This window comes from Thalassophryne amazonica, chromosome 15, assembly GCF_902500255.1.
Source record: "Thalassophryne amazonica chromosome 15, fThaAma1.1, whole genome shotgun sequence".
In the NCBI taxonomy this organism is placed as follows: Eukaryota; Metazoa; Chordata; class Actinopteri; order Batrachoidiformes; family Batrachoididae; genus Thalassophryne; species Thalassophryne amazonica.
In genome coordinates, this window is record NC_047117.1 from 7088349 (window position 1) to 7101289 (window position 12941).

The 12941-nt window shown below is 49.3% G+C and overlaps 1 protein-coding gene across 1 annotated transcript in view; it reads left to right on the plus strand.

Moving 5' to 3' along the window:
• Positions 1-10379, plus strand: part of mfng (MFNG O-fucosylpeptide 3-beta-N-acetylglucosaminyltransferase) — a 33508-nt gene extending 23129 nt beyond the window's left edge. The window contains exons 5-8 of the mRNA XM_034188350.1: positions 6909-6994; positions 7101-7266; positions 7507-7592; positions 10147-10379. Coding sequence (XP_034044241.1) covers positions 6909-6994; positions 7101-7266; positions 7507-7592; positions 10147-10198 — 390 coding nt within the window. The 3' untranslated portion in view covers positions 10199-10379. The remainder of the gene's footprint in view (positions 1-6908; positions 6995-7100; positions 7267-7506; positions 7593-10146) is intronic.
• The last annotated feature ends 2562 nt before the right edge of the window (positions 10380-12941 follow it).

Genomic DNA, 12941 nt, shown 5'->3' on the forward strand with positions numbered 1-12941 from the left:
TGTGCACAACGAATACAACCAATCACAGAAATGGACAACAGTCAATTTACAAAAGTGTCGTGTGGGCAGGCTCGAAGATAGGAGACGCCTCTCCAAGGTAAGACCGGTACCACACGGCTTCCTCCGCCACAGGACCCCGGGTATACTGGAGCCGCCAAGTCCCGAACTCCCAGGTGGCCACTGCCTCCGCGTGTCGGACCTGGTACTGCTGGCGAGGAACAAAAACACAATTAAAGGTGGCCGCGTTTGCACCCAGTAATCCACACGGCAGGAAAGCTACCTCCACCTCTCGTTGGAAAAAAAGGTCTGTTATCACTCACAAAAGTCACAAAAGGTTACTGTCAAGCAGTCAGCTGAGAATATTACCTTCCAGGTAGAACGATATCTCGGCAATGAGGTGGAGATGCCGTCCTGCTGATATACCCCACTGATGATTGCCGTCAGCTGTCTCAGGTGATGGGTGACAGCTGTCACCGAGGCTGCTCCCGTGAGGCGGCGGCGCCCTCTGGTGCCTGGAGCCCGCACTCCAGGCAGGGCGCCCTCTGGTGGTGGTGGGCCAGCAGTACCTCCTCTTCAGCGGCCCACACAACAAGAATGTTCTCCTTAACTGGAGGGTGGAGGCTCTCACCGCCAGGGTGGAAGCGCGCGATCAGGGCGCTGCTGCAGCCACTCCTCTTGCTGGTCCTGGGCCCGTAACAGACGTTCCACTGGTCGTTCAACGACCCCCCCACCGTCCCCTGAAGCATACATAAGCCCTCTGGAACCGTACGGGGGCTGTGTTGAGACGTGCGCAGACTTCCTCATGCAGTGTTCGCTCGTCTTTTCACAGCGTCCTGTCATGTACGAGTCAGACACCAGGGTGGCTTATGTTATTAATCTGCTTCGAGGAGAGGCACGCCTGGGCTACGGCTTATGCTGGGTTTGTACAAGTGTTTGACCATCCCAACAGAGGCGAGACCGCTTCGAGCGTGCTGCTGTCAATGAGACAGGGGCGTCGCAGCGCAGCCGAGTATGCAGTCGACTTCCGCATCGCGGCAGCGAGGTCCGGCTGGAATAACGTTGCGCTCCACGCCGCCTTCGTAAATGGACTGTCTCCGGTCTTGAAGGAGCACCTGCTGGCTAAGGAGGAACCGCGGGATTTTGACGGGCTTGTTGATTTGGTTATACGCTTAGACAACCATTTAAATGAGCATCGTCGGGAGCAGGCCGGGGGGCGTGACCGGGCACGAGCCGTCCCTCCCCCTTCCGGTTCCGAAAAGGTGACGTCGTCCCCACGCTTCACTGCCAGAGAGCTCCGTGTGGCTACAGCTCCCCCTGCTGAGGAGGCTATGGACACGAGCAGGGCCAAAGTTAAGACAAACATCAGACAAAGGAGGCTGGCCCGTGGGGAGTGTTTTGTCTGCGGCTCTTGTGAGCACATGCAGAAGGACTGCCCCAAACGGTCAAACTACAACGCCCGTCCTTAGAAACTGGGCTAAGGGTGGGCCATAACACGCACGCGGGGAAACCCCGCAAATCTGCACGAATCCCAGTAACGATCCTTTGTGGGGATTTAACCCTTCACGCCCCAGCACTGGTAGACACGGGGTCGGAAGGGAATCTGCTGGATAGCAGATGGGCAAAGGAAGTAGGGCTCCCCCTGGTGGCTCTGCCGGCACCATTGCAGGTGCGAGCACTAGATGGCACCCTGCTTCCGTTAATCACACATCAGACACAGCCTGTGACCTTGGTTGTGTCTGGAAATCACAGGGAGGAGATCGTGTTCCATGTAACACCTTCTACCTCCCGAGTGATTTTGGGATTTCCATGGATGGTGAAGCACAATCCCCGGATAGATTGGCCATCCGGGGTTGTGACGCAGTGGAGCGAAACCTGCCACCGGGAGTGTTTAGGATTCTCGGTTCCTCCCGGCACGACAGCTAATGAGGAGGTTAAAGTCCCCCCCAATCTATCGGCGGTGCCAAAGGAGTACCACGATCTTGCTGACGTCTTCAGCAAAGATCTGGCGCTCACTCTTCCCCCCCACCAACCATACGATTGTGCCATCGATTTGGTCCCGAGCACTGAGTACCCGTCCAGTAGGTTGTACAACCTCTCATGTCCGGAACGCGAATCAATGGAGACCTACATCCGGGACTCTTTAGCTGCCGGGCTGATCCGGAACTCTACCTCCCCGATGGGTGCTGGTTTCTTTTTTGTGGGCAAAAAGGACGGCGGACTCCGTCCATGCATTGATTACAGAGGGCTGAACGAGATCACGGTTCGCAACCGATACCCGTTACCTCTGTTGGATTCAGTGTTCACGCCCCTGCATGGAGCCCAAATTTTCACAAAATTGGATCTTAGAAACGCGTACCACCTGGTTCGGATCCGGAAGGGAGACGAATGGAAGACGGCATTTAACACCCCGTTAGGTCACTTTGAGTACCTGGTCATGCCGTTCGGCCTCACTAACGCCCCCGCGACATTCCAAGCTTTGGTAAAGGACATCTTGCGGGACTTCCTGCATCGGTTTGTCTTCGTATATCTGGACGATATACTCATCTTTTCTCCGGACCCTGAGACCCATGTCCAGCATGTATGTCAGGTCCTACAGCGGTTGTTGGAGAACCGGCTGTTTGTGAAGGGCGAGAAGTGCGAGTTCCACCGCACTTCTTTGTCCTTCTTGGGGTTCATCATCTCCTCCAACTCCGTCGCCCCTGATCCGGCCAAGGTTGCGGCGGTGAGAGATTGGCCCCAACCAACAAGCCACAGGAAATTGCAGCAGTTCCTCGGCTTTGCAAATTTCTACAGGAGGTTCATTAAAGGCTACAGTCAGGTAGTTAGCCCCCTGACTGCCCTGACCTCCACCAAGGTCCCCTTCACCTGGTCGGATCGGTGCGAAGCTGCGTTCCAGGAGTTGAAACGCCGGTTCTCGACTGCACCAGTTCTGGTGCAGCCTGATCCTGATCGCCAGTACATAGTGGAAGTGGACGCCTCTGACTCAGGGATAGGAGCCGTGCTGTCCCAGAGCGTGGAGGCTGATAAGGTTCTCCATCCTTGTGCCTATTTTTCCCGCAGGTTGACCCCAGCTGAACGGAACTATGACGTTGGCAATCGGGAGCTCCTCGCAGTGAAGGAGGCTCTTGAAGAGTGGAGACACCTGCTGGAGGGGGCGTCGTTGCCTTTCACGGTTTTCACGGACCATCGGAACCTGGAGTACATCCGGACCGCCAAGCGGCTGAACCCCAGGCAAGCCCGCTGGTCTCTGTTCTTCGGGCGCTTTGACTTCCGGATCACGTACCGCCCCGGGACCAAAAACCAAAAATCGGATGCATTGTCCCGGGTGCATGAAGAAGAAGCCAAGGCGGGGCTGTTGAACCCCACCGAGACCATCATCCCCGAGTCCACTGTCATGGCCTCCCTCACCTGGGACGTGGAGAAGACCGTCCGGGAGGCCCTGGCAAGGAGCCCGGACCCGGGGACCGGCCCCAAGAACAGAATGTACGTCCCACCAGAGGCAAGAGCTGCCGTATTGGACATCTGTCATGGATCCAAGCTCTCCTGTCATCCCGGAGTGTGTAGGACCGTGGCAGTGGTCCAGCAGCGCTTCTGGTGGGCGTCCCTGGAAACCGACGTTCGGGACTATGTCCAGGCCTGTACCATCTGCGCCAGGGGCAAGGCAGACCATCGGAGGACCTCGGGACTCCTCCAACCCCTGCCGGTGCCTCACCGCCCCTGGTCTCACATCGGCCTGGACTTCATCACGGGCCTCCCGCCGTCCCAGGGCAACACCATCATTCTCACGATAGTGGACCGGTTCTCCAAGGCGGCCCACTTCGTGGCCCTCCCGAAGCTCCCGACGGCCCAGAAGACGGCAGACCTCCTGGTCCGCCACGTCATGCGGCTGCATGGGATACCATCGGACATTGTATTGGATCGTGGTCCCCAGTTCTCTTCGCAGGTTTGGAAGAGTTTCTGTAAGGAGCTGGGGGCCACCGTGAGTCTCTCGTCCGGGTACCACCCCCAGTCAAACGGCCAGGCAGAGCGGGCTAACCAGGAGTTGGAACAGGCCCTTCGCTGCGTCACCTCTGCGCACCCGGCGGCCTGGAGTCACCATCTGGCCTGGATCGAGTATGCCCATAACAGCCAAGTCTCGTCTGCTGCCGGCCTCTCCCCTTTTGAGGCATGTTTGGGGTACCAGCCCCCATTGTTCCCGCTGGTGGAGGGAGAGGTCGGTGTGCCCTCGGTCCAGGCCCACCTCAGGAGGTGCCGCCGGGTGTGGCGGACCGCCCGCTCTGCCCTGTTAAAGGCCCGGACGAGGGCCAAGACCCATGCGGACCGCCGGCGTTCCCCGGCCCCCACATACCAGCCCGGGCAGGAGGTGTGGCTCTCGACTAAGGACATCCCTCTCCGTGTGGACTCCCCAAAACTGAAGGACAGATTCATTGGACCCTTTAGAATCCTCAAGATCATCAACCCGGCCGCAGTGAAGTTCCAACTCCCAGCTTCACTGCGGATCCACCCTGTGTTTCATGTGTCCCGTCTCAAACCACACCACACCTCGCCCCTCTGTGCTCCGGGACCTACGCCGCCTCCTGCCCGGCTCATTGACGGGGAGCCTGCTTGGACAGTCCGCAGGCTCCTGGACGTCCATCGTAAGGGCCGGGGGTTCCAATATCTGGTGGACTGGGAGGGGTATGGACCTGAAGAACGCTCCTGGGTGAAGAGGAGCTTCATCCTGGACCCGGCCCTCCTGGCCAATTTTTACAAGAGACATCCAGACAAGCCTGGTCGGACGCCAGGAGGCGCCCGTTGAGGGGGGGGTCCTGTTATGTGGGCCGCTGAAGAGGAGGTACTGCTGGCCCACCACCACCAGAGGGTGCCCTGCTTGGAGTGCGGGCTCCAAGCATGAGAGGGCGCCAGACCCAGAAGAGGTGACAGCTGTCACTCATCCTCAGCACCAGCTGTCACTCGTTCATCATCATCATCATCACCATAAAGAACGGACTGCAACTCCACCTCCTCGCCGAGAAATCGACTACCAAAGAGGTAATTGTCTCTGCTGACTCATATCGTTGAGTGATAATCTGAACTTCTTTTGCAGCCGTTATCCTGTGGTGTTTGTCCTTATCTGTGGGATTGGCGTCTGGTGTGACAGCGATGACTTCACCTCACACCCCAAACCAGATAAGTGGTTTAAACAGGAGCTGCACGAGTGTGTGATTGGAGGTGGAGGTGCTCCCTCCTAACTGAGTGCAGACTGTGGATTACTGAGTGTGCGGACTCACACTCATTCATCTTGTCTTTGTTTTCTGCCAGCAGTACCAGGGTCGACAGCCGAAGACAGAGGCCACCTGGGGACTCGGGACTTGGCGGCTCCAGTGTTCTTCAGACCGTTGGTGGTGGAAGCCGTGTGGGACGCGGCTTCTCTCCCGTCGGGGGTCTTCTATCTTCGAGCCTGCTCACACGTCACCTGGTGTTAATTGACTTTACAAATTTTGTGTATTTAGTTGTGTGTTGTCACAACATTAAATTGTTACTTTTTGGCTTATTCATTGTCCGTTCATTTGCGCCCCCTGTTGTGGGTCCGTGCTACGACACCTTCCCAACACAGTCAGCATGTCCAAAATGTTGTAGCTGGCATTTCTTCACAATGCAAAAGCCGCTTCTCATCCGAGCCTATCGAACAAACCATCTGACACAAATTCTTTCCAGTGGCACCCAAGGATCCTGGTACCAAAGACATCCAGTCGCTGCCTTTGGTTACCGGTTCGCATCCAAGTGTCACAACCATTAAGGCAGGAAGCACCTAAAGACTGAGTTTAGCAACTACGTGATGTCAAGGCCAAGGACCCAGGAACACGAATATCACTAATGAGATAACAGAATCTCTCAATAAGTTTGACACTTTCACTGCATACAGATGCACTTCTGATGGTTGAGTCCAGGAAGTTATGGAAATCCTGAATCTTAGTCTTGATCCAGGACAATGTTACACCCGGAACACTCCAATCTTAACTTAGCTTCTCACGTGCTGTAATCTGGGTATCCACTGATTCCACAATGATCACAGCATAGTCTATTGTCATGGACTATGTGTTGTGTGGGCCGCCAGAAGAGGAGGTACTGCTGGCCCACCACCAGAGGGCGCCCTGCCTGAAGTACAGGCTTCAGGCACGAGAGGGCGCTGCCGCCATGGACACAGCCGGGGGTGACAGCTGTCGCTCATTACCTCTTGACAGCTGTCACCCATCTACTCAACATCATCTCACTCCATAAAGACCAGACGTCATCTCCACCTCGTTGCCGAGATATCATACTTCATTGGAGGTAATATCCTCAGCCGTTTTGTAATTGTAATATTTGTATATTGTGAGTGTTTGCAGGAGTACCAGTTCCTCCGTCGGTGGAAGCTGTGAGAGCGCTGAAGGCACTCTTTTCCCCTGAGGAATCCACAGTACTCTGCAAGTTATTGAGTGAGAGGTGGAGGTGGCATTCCCACCGTTGTTGTTACTGGGTGTACACACACCCACACTTGACTGTCTTTGTTCTTCGCCAGCAGTACCAGATCCGACAGTCGGGGACGGTGATCACCTGGGAATTCGGGACTTGGCGGCTCCAGTATTCACCAGGTTCTGGGGCGGCGGAAATCGTGTAGTTCCGGCTCTTCTTGGGACAGACGTCTTCTATCCTCGAGCCTGCCCACACGTCACCTTTGTGTATTGACTGTAATCATATTCTGAGATTGTCTGTATGTTCGTTGTGCACATTCACAACATTAAATTGTTATATTTTGGCTCATCTATTGACCGTTCATTTGCGCCCCCTGTTGTGGGTCCGTGTCACTACACTTTCCCAACACTATGCTGTCAATAGACTTTTCCTCACCAACTTCTTCTTCTTCTCTCTCTCTCTCTCTCTCGCAGAGGGTAGTACGGTTCTGGTTTGCTACAGGAGGAGCTGGATTCTGTCTGAGTCGGCGGCTGGCTGAGAAGATGGCTCCCTGGGCTCAGTAAGGTGTCCTCATTGGGACATTTAGACAGTTTTTGAAACAGTCAGTCTTCTTGGTGTATATTAGCCGTGGATGCAAGCTGTAGCATCTGTGTTCTGTGTTTCAGGGGCTCTCGCTTTGAGCAGACATCAGCAAAGATTCGCCTGCCTGATGACTGCACAGTGGGCTTCATCGTGGAGAAGAGACTGGGAATCTCCATGGTTCATTGTCCTTTATTCCACTCTCACCTGGAAAACCTGCTGCTGATCAGCCAGAGAAACCTCCCGTACCAGGTCGGCACAGACGCACAAACACTAGGAGGCACAAACAAGGTCGTGGGTGTGTCTTTGGTCATGGAAAATATGCAGAACAGAACTAAAACCTCAATAAATTTAACTCTTGTGATATACAAAGAAAAGTGATTTTATTGTGTGGAAATGTGTCCAGATTGTCAAGAACAGAAAAACGGAGGAACATGATAAGAGAGGTGAAATGCTGTCGCACTCGCTCACTGTTGTATACGTTTTCTGCAGGTGACTCTAAGCTACGGGATCTTTGAGAACAAGATGAACAGCATTGAGGTGAAAGGAAGCTTCTCCACAGAAGACGACCCATCCAGGTTTGTGTGACTCCTTGTTTTGTCTGTAAAATATCAAAAAATATCATTCAGTATTTCCCAAATCCACACTCTAAAAATGTCTCATAGGTTTAGTTTGTAGCATGATTTACTTATTTATGATTATTTTTAGTTAGTATTTTTTTGCATGTTCACATTTTAGTAAGTTGATAACTTGCAAGATGTTGGCACAAAATTGTTCACAATAATAAAAAACAAACAAACAAAACAAACAATGCAGTTGGACATGTGTTGTGTGACAATGGTTTTAAAATAAATGTAAAACTGGAATTGCAACATAATGTATTCTAACATAAGTGAAATGAACAACAACAACAACAAAAAAATCAATGGTAATATAAAAAAATTAAGGTAACAGTTTGCATGGACATTTCTGAGCAGAATCTTTTATTGACATTGGTTCAGTTTAATTGACCTTGTAGAGGACAAAGCAAATCAACTGCAATAAACCAGTTAACTAAATGTTTTGCTGGGTGGTCTGACTATAAAAGTCTGATGGTGTTTACTCAGTCATGACTGAGGTGGAATTAGTTAAAATAGATATACTCAGTCATGACTGAGGTGGAATTAGTTAAAATAGATACACGGAAATGGTCACATTCATTTTTTTAAGTTGAGCAGTGGAATATTTTTCGAGTGCAGTGGTGTCCTCACGTGTCTCTGTGAGGAAGAAAGACACTAGTAATGAAATCACAAAAAAATATTTACATTTAAGAAGATTCATTAATTGTTGCAGTTCTTGTTAATACAAGTAAATTTCATCGAACTTTAAGGCCTTTAGATGTGACTGAAGGATGTGTGTCCGGCCTGCAGTAGTGTGCATTACATTTTGAGGTACAATTCCCAAAAATGGCTGTTGGAGTGTTTTGGGCATTGGGACCGGCCACACGCGTGTCCAGCCTCCTTCAGCAATCAGCAGAACAAAGCGGCTGTAGATGATAGATGGATAGACGATTGGTGTCTTTGCTTTTAGAGCATCCTGACAACACCGCGGAGGAGACTTTGGAGCTCTGCTTCTGCATGTCGTCATGTTTACTCAAAGATAAGAGCAATTTGATGTAACAACCGACGTGTTTGTCTCTCCCAGGCGTCCTCATCACCAGCTGGAAGAACATTTCACCACACACGCTCTGCAGCGAGTGCTTTCCATTTGTTTCCATCCACTAGTGTCACCCACAGTTACAGTCAACATGGCTGCAGCCTGAAAACGAGCATGTCATCAGTTCACACGCCAAAAAATAAGTTTGGTTGGGTTTAACAGCCTTGATGGCCTCTTTTTGAACATAAATGAGAGGGATGTGTCTCCCCTCATGTTTGCAGATTTGTACGTTGTGTGATCAGCTTGAACATCAGATGTGTGCAGCATCAAGCATAAGAAAGAACATTGCTCTCATGAAAAAATGTGTGGTGACGACAAGAATTATCACCTGACAAACCATCAGTATTTGAACTCCTGGAACAAGAACACATCGTACGACCTAAGCCAATGTGCAGCCGACCGGAAAACACCGAAAGAGCAAACATTCACACCACCAGCAGCAGCAGCCACATTATGCATCAAAAATGAAAGCCAGACCTTCAAAGCGAGTCATTTTTAACACCTCCAGTCTACAGCTCACTTTAAATGACTGGACACCAGGAACCGAACGAGTTGGACCTTCATTCTCCCTCAGAACGGCATCCAAGTCCAAATCTGGGGCAGCTAATGTTGGTTTGACCCTGGAGCATCCTAATGATCATCTTCTGATCTTTTACTCGCTTATTAAACAAGCACATAGCCTGTACTAATGCACAGCACACTGGGCAAACCGTGGTAAACTTACCTTTGGCATGTGAGGCTTTTCCACAGAAGGCTTTTGCAAAGTATAGCTATGTGAGGTTGACCTTTGACCCCCAAATTAATATGATTCTTGGGGTCACCATGCCGAACAGACATACCAAGTTTGGTGACAATTAGCCTTTTGGGAAAGAAGGTATTGCGCTCCCATTTTTACAAAGTTACTCTCCGGTGACCTTTACATTTGACCTTTTGACCCAAAAGGGGTCAACATACATGACACACACATACCACATTTGGTGGCAGCCGGCAAATAGGAAAGATGTTATTGTACTAACAAGATTTTTTTAAGCAACGTACACTCCAATGACCTTGACCTTTGACCTTTGAATCAAAGCCAATAGGCATCTTGGGGTTCCATATACCTAACACACACGCACAGCACTTTGGGGGACAATCAGGCAGTTTCAAAAAAAGTTATTAGGCTCACGAGAGTTTTCCACTCTAGTGACCTTGACCTTTGACCCAAAACCAAATCAGTTCCTTGGGGTCACTGTGGGTAATGCACATACCATGTTTAATGGCAACTGGACCAGTACAACTGATGTTGCTGGTTTTGAGATTCAGTCTACCTAGACTGCAGAACTGCTCCGATTGTATTTTAGCTCATAAATCAACGTGTTCATGAAAATTTATCAAGGAGAACACCAATGTGTTCCAACCAGCTGACGTTTAAAAGTTGGTGTGTGTCTTCCACAGGTTTAAGACGGTCCACTGCATGCTGTACCCCTTCACTAGCTGGTGCCCCTGAACTCTGATGCCTGCAAGCCTCAGAGGACACAGACTGCTACTGCATGAGAAATGTCTGCTGGGAGAAACCTGATGGCTGTTCATGATACCAGACACTTCCTGGAATCTGACAGAAGAGTTTTAAACAAGCAAAAAAGTGTATAAACATCCTCAGATGACAGACGACTCCAAAGTATGTGTCCCAGAAAAAAGGTACGCAGAGTTGGCCCGTCTGTGCACGCAAACGCTCGTCTATCCACAAGAGAAACAGCACAACAGAGACGAGCACCTCGAGACTGAAGGAAGAAAACCGTATTTGTCATCAGACGGCCATCACTGAGGATAGCTGGGATTTTACGTTTGCTTTTTACTGAAACTTTGCTAAATTTTGCAGAAAAAGGACAACACGCAACACAAGAATGCACTTTTAAAAATAAAAGTTCATATTTTGCCAATATTTTTGATGACAGTGGAATTACGAATTGTGTAAATTTGAATGATCTTTATAATGTAAAAACCTAAATACATTCAAAACTGAACAGTTTAAGACGACAGACGTGCCTCCAGGAGGGGAATAACCGATCACATGTATTAGGTAATATCTTTAGGAACCAGCATCCTTGTGGTTTTATATCCATTGGACTCGTCTAACACACACACACAAAAAAACAATTGCTCCTTATTCCTTTCCAATGAACATTTTTTAACCCAAAATCTCAAAAATTAAAGGACAAGTTGACTTTTTGCAACCATAGTCATGAAAACGTTCATTGGTGGAGGTAACAATGTTTTCACCCCTGTTTGTTTGTTTGTCTGTCTGTTTGTGAACAGCCTGGAGCCCAAACATTTTCATACAACATATCATTATGTAATGTTTATCGAAGATTCATATCCTGATAGGCAAGAACTGATTAAAATTTCAAGGTCATAGGTAAAGGTCAAAGTCAGGAAAAATCCTGGAAAATTGGAAAAATCCCTATCTTTAACATTGAACGAATTTTCCAAAATTAATAACTGTCAAAAAAGATCAAATTTCTTTTGTATTTGAGAGAGTTATGTAGGATGGTATCCTTTACTGAGGATACCATCCATATAGGATACCATCTGATCCATATTACAGATTTTGTGGCCATTTACATTTAACATTACAAACATTATATCTTAAACGTGCCCCAATTACTCTCATATTTGACAATGAGGTGCAGACTGACACTCACTATCACCTGACAAAGTCTGACCCAGATCTGATCCGGATTGTGGACATTTGAATTTAATATTGAAAAGCCCATTTGGTTTACATTTTGCATTATATCTCACTCAAAAGTGCCTCAATCACTCTCATTTTTCTGTTACGGATTCACCTACACCACCAAAATTGGATGGAGGTTCCAATTTTATGCCTGTTTGTCTTCCAGTTATCAGTCAGAAACCAAGTGTCAAAAAGCAATGACAAATTCTGCATAGCAGAGATAACCAAAGTTCTGTGAAAATTATCTGAAACAGAATTCAGAAACAGAAAAAGTTGAAATGAAAAACCTGACAACACCACAAAAAAACTCTGATTCAAGTGCATGAACTAAATATATCCTCCTGACATTTGACCGAATAGTCACTTCTAACAGGACTTTGACCGTGCGTTTATACATAACCAAGACATGTTACAAATGTAATTCTTATGTCATTCGTGACACATTCCTGACATTCTTAATGTGACTTAACGCATCTGAATAGGTTTCTTAATAGTGCGTGTTGGTGCGTGATATTCTTGATATTCGTGGAGCATGTTTTTGCCTGTCAAAAAATCTTCCACGAATGTCACACACCACCCTCATTTCGTCTCACGTCGTGGAGGTCGCAACTGAATGTGTTGAGCCGTCTTGATGAGTAGTGATCCTTCACACCTTCACACTCCACAATGGAAACTGTCAAGTTTGGACACGACTTGTAACGCGGCGCCACGACGAATCAGATTTCTGTCACGTGCGCACAATTAAACTCGGCTCTAAATGTCGTTCCACAGTTCCTGCTGAAGCTCCTCAGGACGCTCCTGCAGGTGTTCCACCTGCTGTTGTAACCGATGAGCAGGAGAACGAGTCTGAGCAACCAGAGGAGCGAGAGGAGACTCACGTGCAGCCCGACATCTCTGCACCTCCTCCAGTCCGGCGGAGGAAGAAGCGTGCGCACAATTAAATCCTGCTTCACCGCATTCAGTTTGATTACTGACACCAAGTCGGCTAAAAGTCTCATTTCAGTGCTCTTAAGCGTGCTCCTACAGGTGTTCCACCTACTGCATGTGCCTGATGTTTGGGAAAATGCGCGAGACGAGAGCTGCATGAAGCCACACATCTGGCTATGTCCGTCTCCTCTCCCTCCTCTCTGCACCACTCCATGGCACAGAGTCCAACATGCAGTCACAAAGTTCTTCTGAAAAACTGGAGCGATCTGAATTCGGATGGATGAATATGGGTGTGTGTGTGTGGAGACAATTCACCTCATTCACAACGTGACAGAACTTAACGATGCGCTGTTATGCGCAATGGCGCGCAACAACGCGGAACACTATTCTTGACCGTGCGTAATGGTTCCTGATAATTCTCCAGCAACACGTGCCATTAATCGTAACGTGTGGTAACAGGTTGCAGCAGTTCCTGAGGACACCTGACGCCTCTGCCCCGAATCATCACATTCGTGAACAGCGGCCAAGAATGTGTACTTCGTGACATTCGTGACTTGTCGTCGTTATGTGTAAATGCAGCAGAAGATTT